The sequence below is a fragment of the Somniosus microcephalus genome, unplaced genomic scaffold (genome assembly GCF_052327205.1).
Source record: "Somniosus microcephalus isolate GS21.2 unplaced genomic scaffold, FLI_Smic_1.0 unresolved_chr3, whole genome shotgun sequence".
NCBI classification, from domain to species: domain Eukaryota; kingdom Metazoa; phylum Chordata; class Chondrichthyes; order Squaliformes; family Somniosidae; genus Somniosus; species Somniosus microcephalus.
This window is the reverse complement of record NW_028225181.1, coordinates 27306844-27333723: the sequence shown is the minus strand read 5'-3', so window position 1 is coordinate 27333723 and position 26880 is coordinate 27306844. Positions and strand designations below refer to the sequence as shown.

The 26880-nt window shown below is 45.4% G+C and overlaps 1 protein-coding gene across 1 annotated transcript; it reads left to right on the top strand.

The window, feature by feature from the left end:
• On the top strand, window positions 1–25012 carry LOC147091327 (putative G protein-coupled receptor 139). The gene is made up of 2 exons (XM_085976536.1): window positions 1–210; window positions 24050–25012. The coding sequence occupies exons 1-2, from the start codon at window positions 30–32 to the stop codon at window positions 24949–24951; spliced, it is 1083 nt and encodes a 360-aa protein (XP_085832662.1). The 5' UTR covers window positions 1–29; the 3' UTR covers window positions 24952–25012.
• The last annotated feature ends 1868 nt before the right edge of the window (window positions 25013–26880 follow it).

Genomic DNA, 26880 nt, shown 5'->3' with positions numbered 1-26880 from the left:
TGAGAACAGTAGATTGGAATGTTACAACAATGGGTTGGAATCTGAGAACAATAGATTGGAATGTTACAACAATGGGCAGGAGTTTCTTATGGGAGCTTGACTTTCTTTCAGAATATTATGATTCAACGTCATTAGACATACGGATAGAGTTGGCACTTAAGATTATTCAACACTTTTTCTATCCGCTCCTTGGTGCTGTTGGTGTTCCTGGTAAGTCTCTCTATCCAGCAATTCTGTTAATCATGCTTTACTGTATTACTGTTCTTTTGATTTGCTCTCCCCTCCTTGCTGCTGTTGTTGTTCCTGGTAAGTCTCTCTAACCAGCTATTAACTCTGCAAACCTTTGCGAACGGTATTACTATCCGTCATTCTTTGCTGCTGTTGGTGTCCCTGGTAAGTCACTATATCCAGAAATTGGATCTGTAAAACATTTTTCACTGTGTTACTGCTTTTTACTTAAATCTTGGGAAGAGCAAAGTCATTGACTTCAGTCCTCGTCACAAAATCCATTCTCTATCAGTCTCCCTCCCTGGTCAAAGTCTGAGGCTGAACCAGACTCTTTGCAAACTGTGCGATCTCTTTGTCCCTGAGATGAGCTCTGAACTCATCTCTTCTGATTCACCATTCCTGCCTACTACCACCTCTAAAATTCCACCCATCTCCGCTCCATCTCAGCAATTCCTCTGCATAAACCCTCATCCATGCCTTTGTTAAATCCAGCCTCGATTATTCCAATGCTCCCCTGGTCGGCCTTCTAGTTAACAGCCTCCATAAACTAGAGCCAATCCAAAACTCTGCTGCCTATATCCTAACTCGCATCAAGTCCCGTTCACCCATCACCTCTTTGCTCACTGAGCTACATTGGCTCCAGATCCGGCAACAACTCTATTTTAGTATTCTCATCCAAACCCACCAAAATCTCACCCCTACAATTACTCCCATTCCCTGCTCTTTCCCCATAGTCCTCAAATTGTTCCCCTTCAAGTGTTTATCCAGTTCCTATTCTAAAGTTAATTAATTTCCAACTACCTCTCCCAGTCATTCAGTCTCTATTTTTCTTTCTCTCTTTCTTTCTCCAACTTCTCTCTCTCTTTCTCTTGCTCAAAGGAACATAGAATGGCACAGCACAGGAGGGAACCATTCGGTTATTCGGGTCCGAGCCATCACTTTGAAAGAGCTATCTAAATATCCCTACTCTTTAGACAGAGCCCTGTAAATCTTCCCCTTCAACTGATTATCCAATTCCCCTTCAGAAGTTACTATTAAGTCAGTTTCCACCACGTTCTGAGTCAGTGCATTCCAGATCACAACAACTCACTGTGTAAAGAAAATTCTCCTCATCTCTCCTCCGGTTCTTTTGCCAATTACCTTAAATCTGTGCCCTCTGGTTAACTACCATTATGCCACTGGAAACTGACTTATTCTACCAAAACCCAGCGTCGTTTTCAACATCTATATTGAATCTCCTCGTGTGGAAAAGGACAAAGATAAACCAGGTGTAGAAGTTCACAACTGGGGTAAGGCCAACTTTATCAAGCTGAGATGTGACTTTACAAATATAATAGCAAAATACTGCGCATGCTGGAAATCTGAAATAACAAGAGAAAATGCTGGAAATATTTAGCAGGCCAGGCAGCATTCGGAGAGAGAGAAATAGAGTTCATGTTTCGGGTCTGGGACCCTCCATCAGAACTGGAAAACAGCTGGAGATGTAAAAGATATTAAGCACGTGCAGAGACAGGGTGGGTTAGGAGGGGAGGAAGGAATTGAAAGAACATATTGTACTTTTGTAAGAGGCAGGAAAGATAAAATGTTGCAAATGGAAATGGCAAAAATCATACTGCATGAAAAATGGGGGCAGGGATAATTATCTGAAATTGTTGAACTCGATTTTGTGTCTGGCAGACTGTAAAGTGCCTAATCGAAAGATGAGGTGCTCTTCCTCGAGCTTACATTGAACTTCATTGAAACAATGTAATAGGCCGAGGACAGAGGGTTCAGAGTGGGAGTAAAGTGGTGAATTAAAGTGACAGGCGACCGGAAGGTCAGGGTCACCCTTACGTCTGAACGGAGGTGTTCCGCAAAGCGGTCACCCAATCTGTGTTTGGTCTCCCCAATGTAGAGGAGACCACATCACGAGCAGCGAATACAGTATATTAAATTGCAAGAAGCACAAGTAAATCGCTGTTTCACCTGGAAAGGGTGATTTTACAAATGTGGACTGGAAACAGCAACTTGAAGGGAAATCAGTGTCAGGAGGCAGTTAAAGAGAAGATACTCAGGGTTCAGAGCAAATACGTTCCCAAAAATAAAAAAGGAAGTGACTCTCAAATCTAGCCCCCCTGAGTTTCAAAGAGCATACAGGGTAGGATCAGGCAAGAAAGGGAAGCTTTTATCAGATACAGAGAACTCAATACTGTGGAAAGCCGAGAAGAGTAGTTGAAGTGCAAAGGTGAATTTAAAAAAAGGAAATCAGAGCACAGCGAGGGCATCAAAAATGTTGGCAAGTTAGATCAAGGAAAACAAAAATGTTTTCTAAATACATAAAGAGCAAGAGGTAAGATTAGGGCCAAAAGAGGCCAAAAAGTAACCAGAGTGTGGAGGTGGAAGATGTGGGTACGGATCTTAATAAATAATTTGTGTCTGTCTTCACCACAGTGAGGCACGATGTAGACATTATAGTTAAGGAGGAGGAGTGTGAAATATTAGATGAGATAAGCTTAGTGAGAGGAAACAATAAGGAGTTCAGCATCTTTCAAAGTAGCTAAATCTCGAGGGCTGGATGAAAGGTATCCCAGGCTTTCTAAGAGAGGCAAAGGAGGAAATAGCAGAGGCTCAGTCCATCATTTTCCAATCGTCTCTGGCTGCTGACATGGTCAAGAGGACTGGAGGACTGCTAGCATTGTACCGTTGTTTAAAAAGGGACAACGAGTTAGACAGAGTAATTACAGGCCTGTCAGCCTATCCTCAGTGGCAATTGTTTTTTTGGAAAACTCCAGATGGCCAATATAAATCAGCAGTTAGAAAGTCACGGATTAATCAAGGACAGACACCATGGATGTCTTAAGGGAAGGCTGTGAATGTGTAACCTGATTGAATTTTTTGAGAACGTAATGAGGAGGGTCGATGAGGGTAGTGCATTTGATGTAGTTCACATAGATATTAGCAAAGCCTTTAACAAGGTCCCAAATAACAGGTTGGTCAAAAAAGTAAAAACCCATGGCATCCAATGGAAAGTGGCAAGTTGACTCCAAAATTGGCTCAGTGTCCAGAAGCAAAGGGTAATGGTCGACAGATGTTTTTTGTGACTGGAAGGCTGTTCTCAGTGGGATTTCGAAGGGTTCAGTACTAGGTCCATTTCATTTCACGGTACATATCAATGATTTACACTTCCATGTTGGAGCCACGATTAAGAAGTTTGCAGTTGATACAACATTGGTCGTGTGGTTGCTAATGAAGAAGAAAGCTGTAGGCTGCAGGAAGATATCAATGGACTGGTCTGGTGGGCAGAAAATTTGCCAATCGAATTGAATCTGGAGTAGTGAGAGATAATGCATTTGGGGAGGGCTAACAAGGCAAGGGGATAAACTATACATGTTAGGATAATGACAAGTGTAGATCAACAGAGGGACATTGGAGTTCATGTCCCCAGATCCCGGAAGGTATCAGGACAAGTAGATAAGTTGGTTAAGAATGCAGCAAAACCTGGACAACATTCAGACGAGGGCTGACAAGTGTCAAGTAACATTCGCACCACACAAGTGCCAGGCATTGACCATCTCCAACAAGCAAGATTCTAACCATCTCCCCTTGACATTCAATGGCAATACCATCGCTGAATCCCCCACTATCAACATTCTGGGGGTTAACATTGATCAGAAACTGAACTGGACCAGCCATATAAATACTGTGGCTACAAGAGCAGGCCAGAGGCTGGGAATTCTGCGGCGAGTGTCTCACCTCCTGACTCCCCAAAGCCTTTCCACCATCTACAAGGCACAAGTCAGGAGTGTGATGGAATACTCTCCACTTGCCTGGATGAGTGCAGCTCCAACAACACTCAAGAAGCTCGACACCATTCAGGTTAAAGCAGCCCGCTTGATTGGCACTCCATCCACCTTCAACATTCATTCCCTCCACCACCGTCGCACTGTGGCTGCAGTGTGTACCATCTACAAGATGCACTTCAGCAACTCGCCAAAGCTCCTTCAACAGCACCTTCCAAACGCGCCACCTCTACCACTTAGAAGGACAAGGGCAGCAGACACATGGGAACATCCACCAACTGCAAGTTCCCCTCCAAGCCACACACCATCCTGACTTGGACCTGTATCGCCGTTCCTTCACTGTCGCTGGGCCAAAAATCCTGGAACTCCCTTCCTAACAGCATTGTGGGTGTACCTACACCATATGGACTGCAGCGGTTCAAGAAGGTGGCTCACTACCATCTTCTCAAGGGCAATTAGGGATGGACACTAAATGCAGGCCTAGCCAGCCAGCGACGCCCACATCCCATCAATGAATATTAAAAAATAAAGAAAATTAGTAAAAGAAACAGGGAGCAGATGAGAAGAACTTTGGTCACGCAGTGGGTTTTTATGATCTGGAATGAACTCAAAATCTGGTGCAAGCAGATTCAGTAGGCCCAGGTCGTCGCACTCTCGGCTCTGAGTCAGAAGCTTGCGGGTTCAAGTCCCACTCCAGTGACTTTTGTACAAATATCTAGGCTAACACGGCAGTGCAGAACTGAGGGATCGATGCACTGTCAGAGGGGCATACTGAGGGAGAACATCACTGTCAGAGGGGCAGTACTGAGGGAGCACATCACTGTCAGAGGGGCAGTACTGAGGGAGCGCATCACTGTCAGTGGGGCAGTAATGAGGGAGTGAATCACTGTCAGAGGGGCAGTAATGAGGGAGCGCATCAGTGTCAGAGGGGCAGCACTGAGGGAGCGAATCAGTATCAGAGGGGCAGTACTAAGGGAGTGCATCACTGTCTGAGGGGCAGTAATGAGGGAGCGCATCAGTGTCAGAAGGGCAGTAATGAGGGAACACTGCTCTGTCAGAGCCAAATTTGCTGATGATACAAAGATAGGTGGGAAAGCAAGTTATGAAGAGGGCATAAGGGGTCTGGAAAGGGATATAGACAGGCTGAGTGAGTGGGAAAACCTTTGGCAGATCGAGTATAATTTGGGAAAGTGTGAGGTTATCCACTTTGGTAGGAAAAATAAAAAAACAAATTATTATTTAAATGGAGAGAGATTACAAAATGTTGCTGTACAGATGGTCCTGGGGGTCCTTGTGCATGAAACAGAAAACGTTAGCATGCAGGTATGGAAAGTAATCAGGAATGCAAATGGAACGTTTGCCTTAATTGCAAGGGGTTTTTGTATAAAAGTAGGATGTCCGGCTTTAACTTTACAGGGTGTTGGTGAGACCACACCTGGAGTATTGCGTACAGTTGGAGTTTAGAAGAATGAGAGGTGAACTTATTGAAACATATAAGTCAGTGAGGCGGCTCGACAATTTAGATGCAGAGAATATGCTTCCCCTCATGGAGGCATATATAACTAGGTGGCAAAGTATCATATTAAGGGGTCGCACATTTAAAACTGAGATGAGGAGAAATTTCTTCTTTGAGGCTCCTAAATCTGTGAAATTTTCTGCCCCAGAGAGTTGTGGAGGCTGAGACATTGTATATATTTAATGAGGCCATATGGGTAGAACTTAAAAACAAAAAGGGGGCAAGCACTTTGCTGGGAGTGCACTATAGGCCCCCAAACAGTCAGGGGTAGATAGAGGAACAGATATGTAGGCAAATCTCAGAAAAGTGCGAAAATAATAGGGTAATAATAGTGGGAGATTTCAACTTCCCCAATATTAATTGGGATAGTCAGAGTGTGAAAGGTTTAGAGGGTGCAGATTTCTTAAAGTGCATCCAGGAGAGCTTTTTGAGCCAACATGTAGAAAGTCCTACAAGAGAGGGGGCGATACTGGACCTAATTCTGGGGAATGTAGCCGGGCAAGTGGTGGAAGTGTCAGTAGGAGAGCATTTTGGCGACAGTGACCATAATTCGGTGAGATTTAAGGTGGTCATGGAAAAAGACAAAGACGGCCCGGAAATAAGGGTTCTAAATTGGGGGAAGGCCGATTTTAATATGATAAGGCAGGATCTGGCCAAAGTGGACTGGGAGCAGCTACTTATAGGAAAATCCACATCAAGACAGTGGGAGACTTTCAGAAGGGAAATAGAGAGAGTACAACGCCAACATGTTCCTGTAAAGGTCAAGGGTGGGACCAACAAGCAAAGGGAACCTTGGATGACAAGGGATATACAAAAATGCATTAGAAATAAAAGGGGGGCTTTTGGCAGTTACAAAAGACTAAAGACGGAAGAAGCCCTAGAGGAGAATAAAAAGTGCAGGGGCATACTTAAAAAAGAAATTAGGAGGGCGAGGAGGGGCCATGAAATAACACTGGTGAGCAAAATAAAGGAAAATCCTAAGATGTTTTATAAGTATATTAAGGGCAAGAGGATAACCAGGGAAAGGGTAGGGCCCATTAGGGACCAAAGTGGCAATCTGTGTGTAGAGCCAGAGGATGTAGGTGGGGTTTTAAATGAATTTATTGCATCTGTGTTCACTATGGAGAGAGACGATGCAGACATAGAAATCGGGCAAGGGGACTGTGACATACTTGAACATATTAGCATCGAGAGGGAGGAGGTGCTAGCGGTTTTAGCAGTCCAAAAGGTGGATAAATCCCCAGGCCCGGACGAGATGTATCCCAGGCTGCTGTGGGAGGCAAAGGAGGAGATTGCAGGGGCTCTGACACAAATTAGCAGAACCTCTCTGGACACAGGGGATGTACCAGAGGACTGGAGAACAGCTAATGTAGTACCATTATACAAGAAGGGTAGCAGGGATAAACCAGGGAATTACAGGCCAGTGAGCCTAACATCTGTGGTAGGGAAATTATTGGAAAAAATTCTGAGGGACAAAATTAGTCTCCACTTGGAGAGGCAAGGATTAATCGGGGATAGTCAGCATGGCTTTGTCAAGGGTAAATCATGTCTGACAAATCTGATTGAATTTTTTGAGGGGGTGACTCGGGGGGTGGATGAGAGAAATGCTGTGGATGTGGTTTACATGGACTTCAGTAAAGCTTTTGACAAAGTCCCGCATAGGAGACTGGTCAAGAAGGTAAGAGCCCATGGGATCCAGGGTGCCTTGGCCCGTTGGATCCTAAACTGGCTGAGTGGCAGGAGGCAGAGGGTGATGATCGAAGGATGCTTTTGTGACTGGAAGCCTGTGTCCAGTGGGGTACCTCAGGGATCGGTGCTGGATCCTTGTTGTTTGTGATCTACATAAATGATTTGGATGAGAATGTAAAAGGTATGATCAGTAAGTTCGCAGATGACACGAAAATTGGTGGGGTGGTAAATTGCGAGGAGGAAAGCCTCAGGCTACAGGACGATATAAACGGGTTGGTCAGATGGGCGGAAAAGTGGCAAATGGAATTTAACCCTGAAAAGTGCGAGGTGATGCATTTTGGACGGACAAATAAGGCAAGGGAACACGCAATGAGTGGTAGGACCCTAGGAAGTACAGAGGGTCAGAGGGACCTTGGTGTACATGTACATAGATCTCTGAAGGCAGCGGAACAGGTAGATAAGGTGGTTAAAAAGGCATATGGGATACTTGCCTTCATTAGCCGAGGCATAGAATATAAGAGCAGGGAGGTTATGATGGAGCTGTACAAAACGCTGGTGAGGCCACAGCTGGAGTACTGTGTGCAGTTCTGTTCGCCTCACTATAGGAAGGATGTGATTGCTTTGGAGAGGGTGCAGAGAAGACTCACCAGGATGTTACCTGGGATGGAGCGCCTCAGCTATGAAGAAAGACTAAACAGGCTGGGGTTGTTTTCTTTGGAGCAAAGAAGGCTGAGGGGGGACCTGATTGAGGTGTACAAAATGATGAGGGGCATAGATAGGGTAGATAAAAAGGAACTTTTCCCCTTAGTAGGGGGGTCAATAACAAGGGGGCATAGATTCAGGGTAAGGGGCAGGAGATTTAGGGGGGATTTGAGGAGGAACTTTTTCACCCAGAGGGTGGTTGGAATCTGGAACTCACTGCCTGAAAGGGTGGTAGAGGCAGGAACCCTCACAACATTCAAGAAGCATTTAGATGAGCACTTGAAATGCCATTGCATAGAAGGATATGGACCAAATGCTGGAAAATGGGATTAGACTGGACAGGGATGGATGGGTGGCGCAGACACGATGGGCCGAAGGGCCTCTTTCTGTGCTGTAAAACTCGATGACTCTATGACTGATTTAAGGTGGAGATGGAGACATAGTTGAACAATAAGGGAGTGAAACATTATGGGGAGCAGGCAGGGATATGGAGCTGAGCCCAAGAACAGAACAGCCATGATCTAATTTAATGGCGGAGCAGGCTCGAGGGGACAAATGGCCTACTCCTGCTCCTATTTCTTATGTACTTATGATAGCTGGAGTGTGGTCTCAGGTTGAAGGCGAGACTTATTCTCCACAAATATTGTGCAGTGTTCAGTTCTACAAATGTCATGGACAGATACATATGCGATAGGTAGGTTGGGCAGGATGATGTCAAGCAGTCTATTCTCCCATGTTAGTTCTCCCACTAAATGCTGCAATCCCAGTCTGGCAGCTGTGTTCTTCAGCGCTCGGTTAACTCTGGTACTTCCAAGCCACTCTTGGTGATGGACATTGAAATTTCCCCCCTCCCGACCTAGAGCATAATGTGTACCCTTTCTGCTGTGGGTGCTCGCATCAACTGTTGTGCAGCATGAAGATGTGCCAATTCACCAGCTGAGGGAGGGCGGTAGGTGGTAAACAACAGGAAGTTACCTTGCTCATGTCTGACTGGAAGCCAGGAGAGTTCATTATATCCTTAGGCAATGTTGAGGACTCGCAGGGTCTCGCCCACATGACTGTATAACACTGTGCCCCCACCTCAGGTGGGCCTGTGCTGCCAGTGGAACAGGACACAGTCTGGGATGGTGATGGGGAAATCGGGATATTGACTGCTGGTTATGCTTCTGTGAGTATGACTATGCGAGAAATCGACGTTTCATTAAAATTTATTCACATTGGTTAATAGTTTTAACATTTCCCTTTGATTCCTTGGTATCAACCCTTTGCTCCTTTTAATTATTCTTCCCCTCGGTAAAACACCATGACCTGGCTCTCTGGGTAAGTTCACTGTTTACAAACATGTTGTTCTTGTTCTAGTTTCAGGAAATAGAGAAATGAACTGCTGTCAGAGTGGGAGTGGAGTGGAGAATTAATGTGACAAGCTGACCATCCCACTCTGACCTCTCTGTCCTCTGCCTCTTACAACAGCACCTCATCTTTCAATTAGGCACTTTACAGCCTTCTGGACTCAACACTGATTTCAAGAATTTCAGATCATATCCTCTGCCCCTCTTTTTTCAGGGGGCAGCTGTTGATGATTTTGCCTTCCCCATTTGCAACATTTACCCAGTACTGACTCCCACCCTATCACAGACCGCCCCTTTTGTTCTTTCCTCCCCTGCCCCCTGTCCCCTGCCTCTGCACCTGTTTAGAACCTGTTATGTCTCTAACTTTTTCCAGTTCTGACGAAGAGTCTTCGACCTGAAACGTTAACTCTGTTTCTCTTTCCTCAATGTTGCCTGACATGAGTGTTTACAGCATTTTCTGTTGTTATTTCAGATTTCCAGCATCCGCAACATTTTGCTATTTTAAGGTCTAAAATAAAGGCTTACATTTATATCACGCCTCCCACGACCACCCGATGTCTCAAAGCACTTTACAACCAATGAATACTTTTAGAGTGTAGTCACTTTTGTAATGTGAGAAACACGGCAGGCAATTTGTGCACAGCAAGTTCCCACAAACAGCACTGTGATAAAGATCAGATAATCTGTTTTTGTTATGTTGATTGAGGGATAAACATTGGCCAGGACATCAGGGATAACTCCCTCTGCTCTTCCTCGAACTAGTGTAATGTGATCTTTTACATCCACCTGAGAGAGCAGACTGGGCCTCGGTTTAACCTCTCATCGAAAATACAGCACCTCTGACAGTGCAGCACTCCCTCAATACTACACTGGAGTGACAGGCTGGAATTATGGGCTTAGGTCTCCGGTGATGGACTTGAACCCACAACCTTCTGACTGAGAGGCTAGTGTGCTACTAACTGAGCCACAGCTGACACTGTCAGATAGGTTTAGAGTGCATGTGTGTTAACGCACTAAGTGTGGTAAAAAGCCTGGTGAGCTGCAGGCGTAGGAAAGTGATGTATTTGCGATAACAGAGACCTGGCTCTAAAGAGGGCAGGAGTGGGTACTAAATATTCCTGGATATAAGATGTTTTGGATGGATAGGCAAAGAAATGAGGTGGGGTAATGATATTGATTAAGGAGACTATTACAATGCTTGAGAGAGAGGATGCCCCTGGAGGGATCAAGGACAGAATATATTTGGTTAGATTTAAGAAACAATAGAGGTACTATTACAGTACTAGGTTTATTCTATAGGCCACCAACTAGTGGGAAGGAGAAAAAGGAGCAAATTTGCAGGGAAATTACAGAGAGGTGGAAGAAATATAGAGTAGTAATAATGGGGGACTTCAGTTATCCTAATATAGACTGGGATAGTAATAGTATAAAGGGCAGAGAGGGGGATACATTTCTGAAGTGAGTTAAAGAGAACTTTCTTGATTGGTGCATTTCTGTCCCAAAAGGGAAGGAGGCATTGCTGGACCTCGTTCTGGGGAATTAGGTACGTGAAGTGGAACAAGTGTCAGTAAGGGAACATTTAGGGAATGGTGATCATTGTATCATAATGATTAGATTAGCTTTGGAAAAGGACAGGGAGCAATCTAGAATAAAAATACTTAATTGAGGGAGGGACGATTTCAGCGGTTTGAGAACGCAGCTGGCTTGGGAAAATTGGAATCAAAGATTGGCAGGCAAAACTGTCATCGAGCAATGGCCTGCATTTAAGGAAGAGTTGATTCAGGTACAATTGAGGTAAATTCGCAAGAGGCGATTAGATAGGACAACCAAAGCCAGAGCTCCCTGGATGACGAAAGAGATAGAGTAAGAGGAAACAGAAAAATGGGGCGTTTGACATGTCAACTTCAGAATACAGGTGAGAACCTGGCTGAATATAGAAGTTTCATAGAGGAAGTGAAAAGGGAAATATGAAGGGCAAAGAGAGAGGATTAGAATAGATTGGCAGCAAACATTAAATGGAATCCAATGCCTTCTATCTGCATATAAATAGTAAACGAGTTGTAAGAGGAACGGTGGGGCTGATTAAGGGCCAACAAGGAAACATACGAATGGAGGCAGAGGGCATGGCTGAGATATGAAATGCATACTTTGCATCTGTCTTTACCAAGGAAGGAGCCGCTGCCAAAGTCATAGTGAAAGAGGAGGTTGTTGAGATACTGGATGGGCTAAAAATTGATAAAGATGAGGTAATAGAAAGTCTGGCTGTACCTAAAGTAGATAGGTCACCAGGAGTGGATGGGATGCATCCTCGGATGCTGAGGGAAGTAAGGGTGCAAATTTCGCAGGTACTGGCCATAATCTTCCAATCCTCCTTAGATATGGTGTGGTGCCAGATGACTGGAGAATTGCAAAAGCTACACCCTTGTTCAAGGGTAAACCCAGCAATTACAGAGCAGTCAGTTTAACCTTGGTTTTTGGGAGGCTTTTATAAACGGTAATCTGGAACACAATGAGCAGTGACTTGGACAAGTGCGGATTAATTAAGGAAAGCCAGCACGGGTTTGTCAAAGGCAAATCGTGTTTAACTAATTGATCGAGTTTTTTGATGAGGTGAAAGAAGGGGTTGATGAGCTCAATGCGGTTGATGTGGTGTACAAGGATTTCCAAATGACGTGACTAAAGTGCCACATAATAGGCTTGCAAGCAAAGTTGAAGCCCATGGAATAAAAGGGAGAGTGACAGCAGGGATACGGAATTGGCTAAGTGACAAGAAACAGAGAGTACTGGTGAATGGTTGCTTTTCGGACTGGAGGAAGGTATACAGTGGTGTTCGCCAGGGGACGGTACTAGGACCACTGCTTCTCTTGATATATATTAAAGACTTGTACCTGACTGTAGAGCAAACAATTTCAAAATTTGCAGATGAAACAAAAGTTGGAAGCATAGTGAACAGTGAGGCATATACTGATAGACTTGAAGATGACATAGACATGCTGGTGGAATGGGCGGACACGTGGCAGATGAAATTTAATGATAGAATTTGGTAGGAAGAATGAGGAGAGACAATATAAACTAAAGGGTACATTACTAAAAGGAGTGCATGAACAGAGAGACCTGGGCGTATATGTACACAAATCGATGAAGTTTGCAGGGCAGGTTGCAAAAGTGGTTTAAAAAGCATATGGGATCCTGGGCTTGATAAATAGAGACATAGAGTACAGAAACAAGGAAGTTATGATGAATATATATAAAACACTGGAGTATCGGCCTCAACTGGAGTATTGTGTCCAACTCAGCACTGCACTTTAGGTAGGATTGGAAGTCCTTAGAGCGGGTGCAGAAATTATTTACAAGAATGATTCCGGGAATGAATAACTTCAGTTACGAGGATAGACTGGAGAAGCTGGGGTTGTTATCTTTAGAGCAGAGAAGGTTGAGAGGAGATGTGATAGAGGTGTTCAAAATCATGAGGGGTCTGGACAGAGTACAGAGAGATAAACTGTTCCCATTTTTGGAAAGGTCAGGAATCAGAGGACACAGATTTAAGGTGATTGGCAGAATATCCAAAGGAGACATAGGAAAAAACATTGTTTGTGCAGCGAGTGCTGCCATACAGAGTGGTGGAGGCAGAATCAATTGTGTCTTTCAAAAGGGAATTGGATAAGTACTTGAAGGAAAAACAATCGAAGGACTATAGGTGAAAGTGGGACTTGCTGAAGTGCTCTTGCAGAGAGCCGGCACGGGCTAGACGGAACGAATGGCCTCCTTCTGCGTTGTAACAATTCTATCTTTTAAGAAAGAAAGACTTGCACTGATATAAAACCTTTCACGACCACCGGACTTCTCAAAGCGCTTTACAGCCAATGAAGTTTCCTTGAAACCAAATGCTTCCAAAACCTTCAATAAAAACTCATGAGAGACCCTATTAAAGGCTTTCTCTTGATCTATTTTTAATACATAAGCCGCCCTCCCACTCTCTTCCATGAGCTCTATCGCATCTCGGATTGAGACCACAAAGCTGCGATGTCCCGGCCAAGGACTCCATAGGACTGAGAGGGCCACACTATCTCCGGTAACACCTCCTTCAAACGGTTTGCCATAACCCTCGCCAAGATCTTATAATCCACATTTAATAGTGTGATGGGCATCCAATTCTTCAGATCCAGTCTATCCCCTTCATTTTTATAACCTAAGCTTACGATACTTCTCCTCATAGATGGGGCCAGGCTTCCCTCAATTTTAATTTCCTTAAAAACTTCTAAGAGCAATGGATTAAAATCTCGAAAAATTCCTTATAAAATTCTGCACTTAGTCCATCGGAACCTGGGCTTCCCCCCCCCCTTCATTCCACTTAGTGCTATTTTTATTTCCGCTAATCCTACTTCTTTATCACACATTCTTCTCTCATCCTCCTTTAAACCCTTTTCAATAAAAGCAGTAACCTTCTCCATCTCCAAATTGGAAATGTCTTCATTTGTATATAGCTCTTGATAAAAGCTGCTAGCCGCCTCCAAAATCTCCTCAGTTTCATGAATGATTTTCTCCCCAACCTTCCACTCCTCAATTAACGATAATCTCTGTCGCAGCTTCTCTTGCTCTAGAAAATATCTAGTGCATCTTTCGTCCTCCAATGCATCTCTAGCCTTTGCACGGAGAATGGCCCCCTTGCATTTTTCAGCTTGCAATAATTCCCACTCTTCCTTTAGCACCCGGAACTTAGTCTCAGCTCCCTTATTCCCTCCGTCAACTGCTTTACAGACATCCATAAGCCTTTTGTTTATATTCTCTTCTCGATGCCGGTTAGCTGCCGCCCTCTTTTTCCCATAACGTACCGAAAAAACTTTTACCTCATGTTTGAAATTGTCCCACCAAACTCTTCTTTCTTCCAAGAACAAAAGTTCCTTCCGAGCATTCTTTATTTTATTTATAATCCCTTCTTTATAAGCACATTCCTTCAGGTATTGATCGCTTAAAATCCACACCCCTGAACCGATCTTAACTCTGCTGTTCCTAATTCTAAGAACCAAAGCCGAGTGATCACTAAAAAATACTTTTTTATAATAAATCTCCATCACCTCCGAACTTAACCTTTCCCACATTAATACAAAATCTATTCGGCTCTGTTTTAAAACATCACCCACCCAACCTGCTCTGGAGAACTCCCTTTTTATGGGGTTCCGGTCCCTCCACAAGTCTCTGAAATTTAAATTTAAATTTGCCATCATTTTTATAATCATCCCTCTGGAGTTATCCTCTTTAAAGGTCATCTGGGCTGAACTGTCCATCCAAGATAAAAATACATTAAAATCCCCCACTATACAAGGATTTTCCACCTCTGCCACTTCAGTGAATAACCCCCGAAAAAACTCGCGACGCTTGCAATGGCCGTTCGGTGCATAGATATTAAAAAGATCGCAATTAAATCCCTCCAATTTTAACCTTAGCCGTAAAAATCTCCCCTCAGTGTCCTTGTCCACCAAGGCAACGTTCTCTTCTATGGACGGACTCACCAAAACAGCCACCCCTCTACGGTTATTTTTTGCACAACTTGCAAACACCTCTCCCTTCCAAACCTTCTGAACTCATTCTAGAATATCCTCATCCCAAAAGGTTTCTTGCAGACACAACAAGTCCGTGCCTTTAAAACCCTGCAACAACTGCTGCAATTTCTTCTCACCCCTCAGTCCGTTCACATTGATCGAGACCAATGTAATCATGGCTCCAAAGAAGGGAAGTATGACCAATAATCTCCCCATCATTTAATCTCTGGCTCCTCCCTCCTCTCATGCTCCTTCTCAACTTTTCGGGCAGCTGTTGCTTTTTCCTGCAGCCTCCGGCTCTTTTTCCCCTCCTGTTTGACCCCTCCCTGCTGTTTTGCCCCTTACTTGCCTTAAGTTTGGACCCAGGAGCTGCCCTTACTCCCTCCTTCTGCCCCTCACCAACCTTTCCCTTTCCACATGATGCCACCCCATCCCCGACTTCCATGTCTCTGTCCCCCTCTAATTCCTCACACTCAAGCTCTTCTGCAACCCCCTGTGCCTGCTCCCCGTCAGTTACATAATCCTGCTCCCCGTCAGATACTTCATCTCCCATAGAGAGTCTTCCTGCTATCACAGTTTCTCCCACTGTGCCGCCCCCTTTGACCACGTCTCTACCTCTGACCCTTGCACCTTGTTCCCTCACTCCATGGGACAATGGCGCACCTAAATTGTTCCCTTCTGACGTCTCTATCTCGCCGATCCCATTCTGCTGTCCCTTTAAGACTCCTGCCTCTTGCACCCTCTCCCCGCCCTGACCCCTCCCGCTCACCAAAATATCCGACTCCCCGCCTCTCCCTGGACCACTTACTTCCACCACACACCCCGCTCCCGCCACCTCTCCCCCCGCAGACACCAGACTCCCCAGGGGGAGCCGAACTCCACTAAGGCTCGAGTCTGCCCTCGACCCTTGCTGCCCGCTGCTGTCTTTATTCCCCTCCATAGCACTCGCCGTGTTTTCCGCCATCTCCATCTCGATCTCCGCTCCGCCAACCTCTGCCTCTTCCTGTGCTCCTTTTCCCTTCATTTTGCAGGCTGTGTCCTCCGACTGCACCGCACCTCCGGCCGTTCCACACTCCTTTCCTTCTCCTTCTCCCATCTCCTCATCACTCATTTCGCTCCCTTCTGCCACACACTCACAGCGGGCGGGGCCTTTACATCACACCCCACAGCTCTCCACCTTGCAGCTCCATGCGATATGTCCCAACTCACCGAAAAAGTAACAATACAAATCAGGACAGTTTCTTACGAGATGGTCATGTCCCAGACAATAGTAACACACCTTTACTTGGTTATCGTGCAGCACACGGAAGTACTGTAAACCTTCCAGTGTCTCGAACTTCATACTGCAAGGCAAACACCTCACACCCTCTGGGAACCACACCTTTACATACCGGGTTCCGTCTGCTACCCGTGTTCCCGGATAGTACCTCCTCTATATTTCGGAAAAGATTTTAATGTCCGACGACTCCAACTTTTTGCTCAGCACTTCTTCCTCGATGTACACAGGCAAGTTCAAAAATGAAACCACCACTTCCTCTGAATATAACAGAGTCACCTCCAAAAATTTCTCCCCAACTTTCAGACTGAGCAGCAGTTTTTCCACCTCCTCACGGCCACTGACCGTCACCTCAAATCCCACATTTGCTTCCCTCACCACAGTCCTCATGAACCGCATGGATTATATCCGAGGCTCGAATCTTCTTATCTTCACATTGTACCACCACAGTATTTTCTTTACCAAACCTCCTGAGGTCCCGACCCAAATCTTTGGGCCTTTTTTTCCCCTTCCCACCACAGTTTCTTCCCTAATAAAATTCCTCTCGGCACTCCGGACCCCTCAGGAGCCAGCTGATTGTTTTTGTGGGCCAAAAAGGCCCTAAAACCTGAAAACAACACCCCAAAACCCTCCACCAACTTTTTACAAAACTTCCTCCAACACCCAGCTGCAATTAGGCAACCAGTCACACCTGGCTCACTCCTAGCCCCTCCCACCTAGAGAGTGCTACCCACTGAGCCACAGCTGACACATTATTCCTTCCTATTTCTGTCCTTTTCTCGTCTTTTGTTCTCAGCTTTAGATCAATACAGGAAGTGAAACTCACTTCTCTCTGTTCAGTCCTCAGTTGTTTTGGACTCTACAGTCATCAAGGAATATGAGAATGGGGTGGGTGTGGGGTGAATGTGGATTTGAGTTCGAAGATCAGCCATGATATAATTCATGAAGGGCTCCTTCTCCGAATTCTTATGTTTTGATGTTTATGGGCGGGTGAAATATTGCATATTCGCTCACATTTAATTTAAAACTGTACAATAAGGTGAGCTAGATTGTGTTGCAGTAAAGTGTTGTGATGACAATGGCTCAATGAGTCTGTTTGTTCAATGACTGTAATTAATGCCAGTTACAGTGAGGCCTAGTGATGTCACTCCGGGATTTCCCTCTGCTCTAAATAAGGAGCTCCCTTCACTGTCAGCGCGCTGCCTCAAGCACAAAGACCACCAGACACTGACAGAAGGGAAGGCATGGATTGAGATGGTGTGTTGGATATTAGGAATATGTTATGATATACAAAATATGTACTGTTACTTTCTCAAGCTGTTGGTGTTCATAGTAAGGATTTATGTCCAGTTATTAATTCTAAATAATGGATAAGCCCAGAGAAAGAGCTGGGCACTGCAGTGACGAGGCATTGGTGGCTCTGGTTGGCGCTGTTGAACGGCGACGGGCATGCTGTTCCCTGAGAGTGGCAGGCGGCTATTGCCCCGGGAGTTTAGAAGGGTGTGGAGGGAGGTGGGTCAGCATGTCACCTCGGGGAGCCTGATGCCAAGGACCCACACCCAATGTCGGTAGAATTTCAACGACCTCAGTCGTGTGATCAGGGTGAGTACCTGCTTTTCAATACCTCTACATCCCTCCATCTCAACTTCACTCTGTGCCCAGAGGGTTTACAAACACAAATGCCCAACACTCATCCAAGACCTATGGCCATCCCATAAAACACACAAGCACATCACACACCTTGCACAAAATAACGGCTATTCAACTGTGGCAGGCACATCTGCCAAACACACTGCTGCACACAGCAACGGTTATTCAACTATAGTAGGCACATCTGCCAAACACATGTCTGCCCACAATAATGACAGGCTAAGTGAATGGGCAGAAATTTGGCAGATGGAATATAATGTTGGAAAGTGTGAGGTTATGCACTTTGGCAGAACAAATCAAAGAGCAAGTTACTTTCTAAATGGGGAGAACCTGCAAAGTGCTACAGTACAAAGGGATCTGGGTGTCCTGGTGCATGAAACACAGAAGGTTAGTATGCAGGTGCAGCAGGTGATCAGGAAGGCCAATGGAATCTTGGCATTTCTTGCAAGGGGGATGGAGTATAAAAACAGGGAATCTTGCTACAGTTATATAGAGTACTGGTGAGGCCACACCTGTAATTCTGATCTCCATATTTAAGAAAAGATATAATTGCTCTCGAGGCAGTTCAGAGAATGTTCACTCGGTTGGTTCCGGAGATGAGGGCGTTGACTTATGAGAAAAGGTTGTGTAGGTTGGGCCTCTACTCATTGGAATTCAGAAGAATGAGAGGCGATCTTATTGAAACATATAAGATTGTGAGGGGGCTTGATCGAGTGGATGCGGAGAGGATGTTCCCACTGATGGGTGAGACTAGAACTAGTGGGCTTCATCTTAGAATAAGTGGCTGCCGTTTCAAAACTGAGATGAGGAGAAACTTCTTCACTCAGAGGGTAGTAAATGTATGGAATTTGCTACCTCAGAGAGCTGTGGAAGCTGCGACATTAAATAAATTTAAAACGGAGATAGACAGTTTCCTAGCTGATAAGGGCATTATGGGTTATGGGGAGAGGGCAGGGAAGTGGACGTGCGTCTATGTTCGGATCAGCCATGATCCTATTGAATGGCGGAGCAGGCCCGAGGGGCCGTATGGCCTACTCCTGCTCCTACTTCTTATTATGTTCTTATGCCTATTCTATAGTGCTAGGCACATCTGCCAAACACCTGGCTGCAAATAATAATGGCTATTTAACTATGCTAGCCACATTTGCCAGATGCATGGCTGCACACAATAACAGCTATTCAACTATTGTAGGCACATCTGATGAACAAATGCCTGCACAAAATAATCGCTAGTCAACTATGGCAGGCACATCTGCCAAACACATGGCTGCACACAATAACGGCTATTCAACTACGGTAGACACATCTGCCAAACACATGCCTGGGGACTCCCTCATACGCTGTTCTTTTTCTTGCAGGCCGAGCTCTCTCATAACAGACAGGAGCAGCAACGCACTGGAGGAGAACAGGCGGACTTACACCCCCTGACTGAGTTGGAGGACAGAATGCACAGGATCGTTGTCAGCCAGTTCCCAGGTGCCTTGGCCGCTGGAGTGTTCGACCCCCTTGGGAAAGCAATGTTATGTTCTTCAGCTTTCTCTCCTCTCTCATACCACATCCCCCTCACAGCACAAGCCTTTACACTTTCAATCCAACTAACTGTCTCCAGTGCTTGCTCCCTTCCTGCCACCCCCCCACGCTAAAGCCACACTTTGTTCACTATCTGAAAGCAGGACGGCACACCAGCTGACCAGTCTGTCCCTCAGCCAGCCAGTGGCAGCGATGCACCAGACGAGGAGGAAGAGGAAGCTGGAGCCTCACCACCTGTGTCTCCCGAGGGTGACACATCAGACACTGGGGCCACGCCTTCCCTGGAGGGGAGCAGTGTGTTTCTGTCTGATGAAAGAGAAGCTCCTGGACCCAGCGGGCTGCAGCAATGCCATAGGGGTTGGAAGCTCATGGGCCATCTACCCAGAGGGTGAGTAGGCACCCAGGTTCTGCTGCACAGGACTCGGATGAGCACCTCGACATTGCGGCCGTGAATACCCAGGTCTTGTGCATGCACACTGAGTTAGTGGGAGCAATGGCAAGGGTGCCCGACAGCATGGATGCCTTGTCTAGGAGCGTGGAGGTGTCTGCCGCTAGTACAGCTTTCTTCCGTGTGCAAACCCACGAACCCATTCTTGCCTCATTGCAGAGAATGGTTCAATTGCAGGGGACTCTGGTGAACCAGACCCACGTGTAATGGATGAGGAGGCAGGATTCATTGCAGCACAGGCCAACACAACCCAACGGCTTAATGCTGCAATTGAGTCATTGGCTGGTGCCATCCAGTCTCAGATTGCTCTCATGCAATCTCAATTTGATGAAACGCAAGCACTGACTGCTGCCATCCTCGCTGGATCACCCTCAGTCCCCCAGGAATCTCTCAGTACCACAGCAGGCCAGCAATCTGTGCTCGAGCAGATTGTTCCAGATGCTAAGGTTCCACCCCGGGGGAGTGGCAGCGTGTCGGTCGAGCAGGAAGATGCTGTCCTCTCTCAGGATTACAGCATTCCTGCTCGCACCACTGTCACTTCCACATTACACTTGGCATGACCTGCAAAACAGCCAGCCCAGACTGCTGCCGCCCATGCAGTGTTGGTGCAGTCTACAGCCGGGCCCTCCGCACAGATCTAATCGATGGCGTCCTTCCAGGCAATGTCTGGATCCAGCATTCAGCAGCCTTCCACCAGCCTTGCTGCAGCCACTGTGGCCACATTAAGAGGAGCAGTAGGGTGAGTAGCGGGGAAGTGCGCAGGGGATGGAAATCACCCTCTAAGGCCCAACAGAACAATCTGTATATAAATCGGGGGAATGCTTGTGGGCAAAGTTCGAGGTTATTGTTATTATATCTGTTGATTGTTTTGCTGTTTACCTCCATGTTGCGAGAACGAGTTTTGTTAGTTCTTGATTTGTTGGGTTTGTTTCTAATAATTTTGTCCTGAATAAATGACACAGAGTTTGTAACGTAAATATTTTTTTTTATTGTTACTTTACATCTTTTATGAATTGACTCATTGCAGCTTTGAGCGGAAACACGGGTTGCAGGATGCTTTCATTGATGTGCTTCTTCATCCCAGAAGCCATCTTCTCAGTAACGTATTAGAATTGGTGTCTTATGAGCTGTTCAGGGACGGCCGTTGCAGTGGCAAAATTGTTCGCCTCCCTCCCACGTTGGTGCTCCTGATCTTCCTCTTCATCCTCCTCCTCCTCTTCTCCCTCTTCATCCTCCTCCTCAGGTAGTGCACCAATCCCTGGTGGCAATAGCTGGGCCCTCATGATTGCATTGTTATGAAGCATGCAGCACACAACAATGAAGAGGGAGACTCGCTCGGGCGAGTACTGCAGGGCTCCTCCTGAGTGGTCCAGACACCGGAACCATTGTTTCAAGACGCTGACCGTCTGCTCTATGAGGTTCCTGGTGGCGCTACGGCTCTCATTGTATTGCAGCTCGACAGGGGTGTTGGGGTTACAGAGCGGTGTCATCATCCAGGTGCCGAGTGGATAACCCGTGTCCCCGAGGAGCCATCCACTAGGTTGACACGGTGCTTGGAAGAAATCTGGGACACCAGACTGGCGCAGGGTATCAGTATCATGGCTGCTGCCAGGATAGCGGGCATTGACGGTGAGTATGAACTGTCTGTGGTCACAGACCAACTGGAAATTCAGAGAGTGGCAACCCTTGTGGTTACAGAAGACATCTGCATTCTTATGAGGAGCCCACAATGCCACATGCCTGCATTCAATGGCACCCTGAACCACGGGGAAGCCCAATGTCCTCGCAAAGCCACATTCACGCTCTTTGTCCTGGTTCATGAACAGAGAGATATTGGCGTCTCCTCTTCTACAAAGACTTTGTCACCTCCTGGATGCAACAATGAAAAGCGAACTGGGAGATATTTGCTATGTCCCCAGTAGAAGCCTGAAAGGAACCGCTTTCTTAGAAATTCAGAGCCACTGTCACCTTCACAGCCACCGACAGAGATGTCCTGGTTCTGAGTTGATGTTGCAGATCTGGTTGCAGGAGGTGGCGGAGCTCAGTGACCAGCTCCTCGCTGAAGCACAGCCTTTGGAAACACTGCTCCTCAGACAAACGGATATAGGAGGAGAATTACTCCCTGAATACCCTGGGAGATTGAGGTCTCCTGTGCAGAGGCCTGATAGCCTTCCTTCTACTGGCCATGTTTGCCACTCTCTGTCAACACATCTGCTGCCTCCGAAGGTGAAGCTGGATGATGACGACGCCCCGATTTAGTGCAGTCCCCATTGAAGATTCTAAACATCGTTAGAAGGAAGGTGAAATGAAAGTGAACCTGGAATGTAGTGCTGAGGACCCTAAACTCCTTCGGTTAGCGCCGAATCCCTCCAGACATCTCTCTCCCACTCAACCTGCATGTAGCAAATATTTTGCGGACAATAAAAGGGATAAACGGCCGCCATTAAATAACGCTCTCTCAGCCCGTTCCCGACTTGAAAACGATCCACTCTACCACTCTAGCATACGCTAAGGCAGGGGACGTGACTCAATATCTGGTCCAGGGCGTTGCATGCTTGTTTGATGTCATGATCTGTGGGGCATTAGATCGTGCAAAATGACTGATTAATTTCGCGAGCGGCGCTATAATATCTGTGAACAGGCGCTAAGCATCTAGCGCCCCCTGAAGGCGCTAACCAAATATTTTTTCCCCGCATGTTTCACTGTGTTTGTCTCTTTATTGTTCCCCATCCCATCTATGCTGCTGTCAGCCATTGATTCTGAAGGAGTTTTCGTGTTACCAAGATTCAAAAGTTCTGTATTGAACTCCAGCAAATGTATTGGCGGGGACTCTTTATTTAACGAATGTCAGTTTGCTGTCTACACTGAACAGTAGTATCTGATCAGAAGAATGCTGTCTTGGTTTGGGAGATTTTCACCGAACGGCCAAAGGCCATCGACCTGAAACTTTAACTTTGTTTCTCTCTCTCCACAGATACTGCTGAACACGCTGAGTATTTCCACCATTTTCTGCTCTCATTCCAGATTTTCAGTATCTGCATTATTTTGCTTTGGTTTTCACCTGATGCTGAGTATGGCTACTTAGAGTCACAGGAACAGACCCTGGCAGATCACATCCACATCTTCAATTGCCTGAAATATCCGCGAATCATTCAGTTCCAGTCAGTGTCTCCTTTCCCACCCTCTCCAGTTCTGCATTAGTGGCACTGCTTCTGATGGTTAAACTAGGATTACAAGGATAATTTACATTCTCACACGACGTTCATTCAGCCAGATTTCAATACATTTATTTCCAATCTTTGTTTTGAATTCACAATTAGCTCCGTTGCCCGTCTGTCACAGTTCAGTGAAACTGTCAGAGAGACCCAGAGTGATTCTCTATTGCCTCCTCCTGTACTTCAGGATAAACAATCCCCGCTGATTGTAACTGAAGTAATGATGTTAAGAAAACCCTTTGATATCTTCTCGTCTAATATTCTCTACACAAGATGGAAACAACAGGTGAAAAAGTACAAGAATAAATCTCTTCTATTTGTGTTCAGATATTTACACAGCAGTCGGCGACATGTTGTCTGTGGGATAAATCGTCTGAATTCGATGCTGATAAATGCATTTATTGGGACATTACCTGGTCAATCATCACTATTGACTTTAATTCAGAGTCCATTCTTATTGATGAAATTTGCAATGTTATTTGGAAAATCTTCCTTTCATTGAGCGACGTTTTGAGTATTTCAACAGAAATGTGGAAAACTCAATCTTCAAAATACTTCTGAGAGCACAGTTATCTTTATAACTTGTATTTATTATCTCAGCATTGTCATATTACATCAGTACATTTTACATACAATTGCCTGTAATTATTGCATGCCAAGGTTGCAGTTTCTGTATTTGCTGTTGTATTCGTTTTCAGTTCTAAATAGAACGGATATTCTCAACAGGAACAGGAACCCAAGTCGGATTTCCCTCTCCCTAACACAGGGGCATGGAAGCGAACATGTCCGCTCCAAATGCTGACTGATCCCGAGAAACGAAGTCTTCCTGAGAGGTTCTGGTCCTTTGTGTCCCGTAACCTCGGGCGGTGCTTTTGTCTGTTGGGCTAAAGGTAGATTGATCATTTAATCCCTCATTGATCAAACATCTGTTATATTCATGTGGTAGTCATTCCAATTTAATTTATTGATTCCACAATGTATTCCCGGTTATCCACATGATAAATCCTGTATTCAGCTCCACAGGCAATAGAGTTAGATGAGTTGCAGATTCCACCTCGAATTCCATCAAACTGCTGCTCTTGCTCCCAGCCTGATGTATAATTTATCTTTATTTCCCTTCCTCACAGTGAACTTAGTGGCGATTGTGATCCTGTCTCGGGGAAAGTGCGGTCTCTCCAAATGTGTCACTCGCTACCTGGTGGCCATGGCAACGGCGGATCTACTGGTCGTTATCCTCGACCTGATATTGAGGCACATTCCAATTCTTTATTGGGAACAGTTTATTTTCCTGTGGTACATCCCCGTGTGTAATATCCACGCCATCCTGCTGTTCGCAGCCACAGACTGCTCTGTCTGGTTCACCGTCACTTTCACCTTTGATCGATTTGTGGCCATTTGTTGCCAGAAGCTGAAAACTAAATATTGCACTGAGAAAACGGCGGCTGTGGTTCTGGGAACAGTGACTGTGCTGAGCGGTTTAAAGAACATCACCTGGTATTTTATGTTCAGAGGTCAGTATTGGCTTGGGAACAGCCCCTGGTTTTGTGATGTCACAATGGATGTTCAGGTGTCACCGGTCTGGGGAACAATCGAGCTCCTTCATTATATTCTCACCCCGGGGGTCCCATTTGTGGTAATTCTGCTGCTCAATGCTGTCACCGTCAGACACATTTTAGTGTCCAGCAGAGCCCGCAGGAGACTCCGGGGTCACAGCAGTGGGGAGAGTCCCAGAGACCCAGAGATGGAGAGCCGCAGGAAATCCATCATTTTACTGCTTGTTATCTCTGGCAATTTCATCCTGTTATGGGCAGTGTTTATGGTGTATTCTATATGGAGGCGGGTGTGGTATTTGGGGTATCGGGCTGCATATATACCTAATTTTGTGCAGGAATTGGGATTCATGCTGCAGCTGCTGAGTTGCTGCACAAACACTGGGATTTACGCCGTGACCCAGACTAAGTTCAGAGAGCAGTTGAAGAATGTGGGGAAATATCCCTTTACTCTGATTGTAAAATTCATTAAAGGGTGAGAAGAATCGGAGAATTTGCAGACTCAGAGTTGAAATTTCCCTGGGCCTGATATTGTGGGGCCCTGCACAAATTTGGCTAGGATAAATAAAATTAAAGAGTTAAATGCGTGGCTCAAAGACTGGTGTGGGAGAAATGGGTTTTGCTTCTTGGGACACTGGCACCAGTACTGGGACAGGAGGGAGCTGTTCTGTTGGGACGGACTCCAATTGGCCAGTGCTGGGACTGGAGTCCTGGCGAATCATATAACTAGGGCTGTAGAGAGGGCTTTAAACTAATTAGTGGGGGGGAGGTTTCTAGAGAGCAAATAATAGAAATGACAACAGAGAAGGTCATAGACTTAGGTAGCAGTGGGGGAAATAAAAAACAGAATATGTCAGGAAGGGACAGAAGGTATGGAGTAATAAGTAAAGTAATAAAAAGGGAAAAAACAGGAACTAAGTGTTACAAAACATATTTGAAAGTTCTTTATCTGAATGCACGTAGCATTCGTAACAAAATGAATGAGTTAACGGCACAAATAATGACATATGGGTATGATCTTGTGGCCATTACAGAAACATGGCTGCAGGGTGACCATGACTGGGAATTAAACATACCAGGTTATTTAACAATCAGGAAGGATAGGCAGGAAGGGAGAGGAGGTGGGGTGGCTATGTTAATAAAGGAAGGAATCACTATAATACAGAGAAATGATATTGGGTCAAAGGAGCAGGATAGTGAAACAGTTTGGGTGGAGATAAGGAATAATAAGGGGAGAAAACACTAGTGGGTATAGTCTATAGGCCTCCGAACAGTTGCAACTCTGTTGGACGGAGTATTAATCAGGAAATATTTGAGGCTTGTAATAAGGGAACAGCTATAATTATGGGGGATTTTAATTATCATATTAACTGGACAATTCAAATTGGGCAGAGCAGCCTTGAGGAAGAGTTCATTGAGTGTATTAGGGATGGGTTTCTTGAGCAGTATGTAACTGAACCGACCAGGGAGCAAGCAACCTTAGATTTGGTCCTGTGTAATGAGACAGGATTAATTAAAAATGTCCTAGTAAAGGATCCCCTGGAATGAGTGACCATAACATGGTTGAGTTCCATATTCAATTAGAGGGTGAGAAGGTTGGATCTCAAACAAGCGTGCTGAGCTTGAATAAAGGAGACTATGAAGGTATGAGAGCGGAATTAATTAGAGTGGACTGGGATAATAGATTATAGGGTAAGACGGTACATGACCAGTGGTGTACATTTAAGGAGTTATTTTACAACTTCCAAAAAAAATATATTCCACTGAGGAAATAAGGGTGTAAAAGAAAAGATAGCCATCCGTGGCTAAGTAAAGTAATTAAGGATAGTATCCGACTAAAAACAAGGGCATATAAGGTAGACAAATCTAGTGGGAGGATGGAAGATTGGGAAGTCTTTAAAAGACAGCAAAAAATAACTAAAAGATTGATTAAGAAAGGGAAGATAGATTATGAAAGTAAATTAGCAAAAAATATAAAAACAGACAGTAAAAGTTTCTATAGTTATATAAAAAGCTAAAAGGTGGCTAAAGTAAATGTTGGTCCCTTAGAGGCTGAGACTGGGAAATTAATGGTGGGAAACATGGAGATGGCAAAAACACTGAACAACTATTTTGTATCAGTGTTTACAGTAGAGGACACTAAGAATATCCCAACACTCGACAAACAGGGGGCTCTAGGGGGGGAGGAACTAAATACTATTAAAATCACTAAGGAAGTGGTACTTGGTAAAATAATGGGACTCCAGGCGGATAAATCACCTGGACCTGATGGCTTGCAACCTAGGGTCTTGAGGGAAGTAGCAGTAGGAATGTGGATGCATTGGTAATAATTTTCCAAAACTCACTGGACTCAGCAAAGGTCCCAGCAGATTGGAAAACTGCTAATGTAACACCCTTATTTAAAAAGG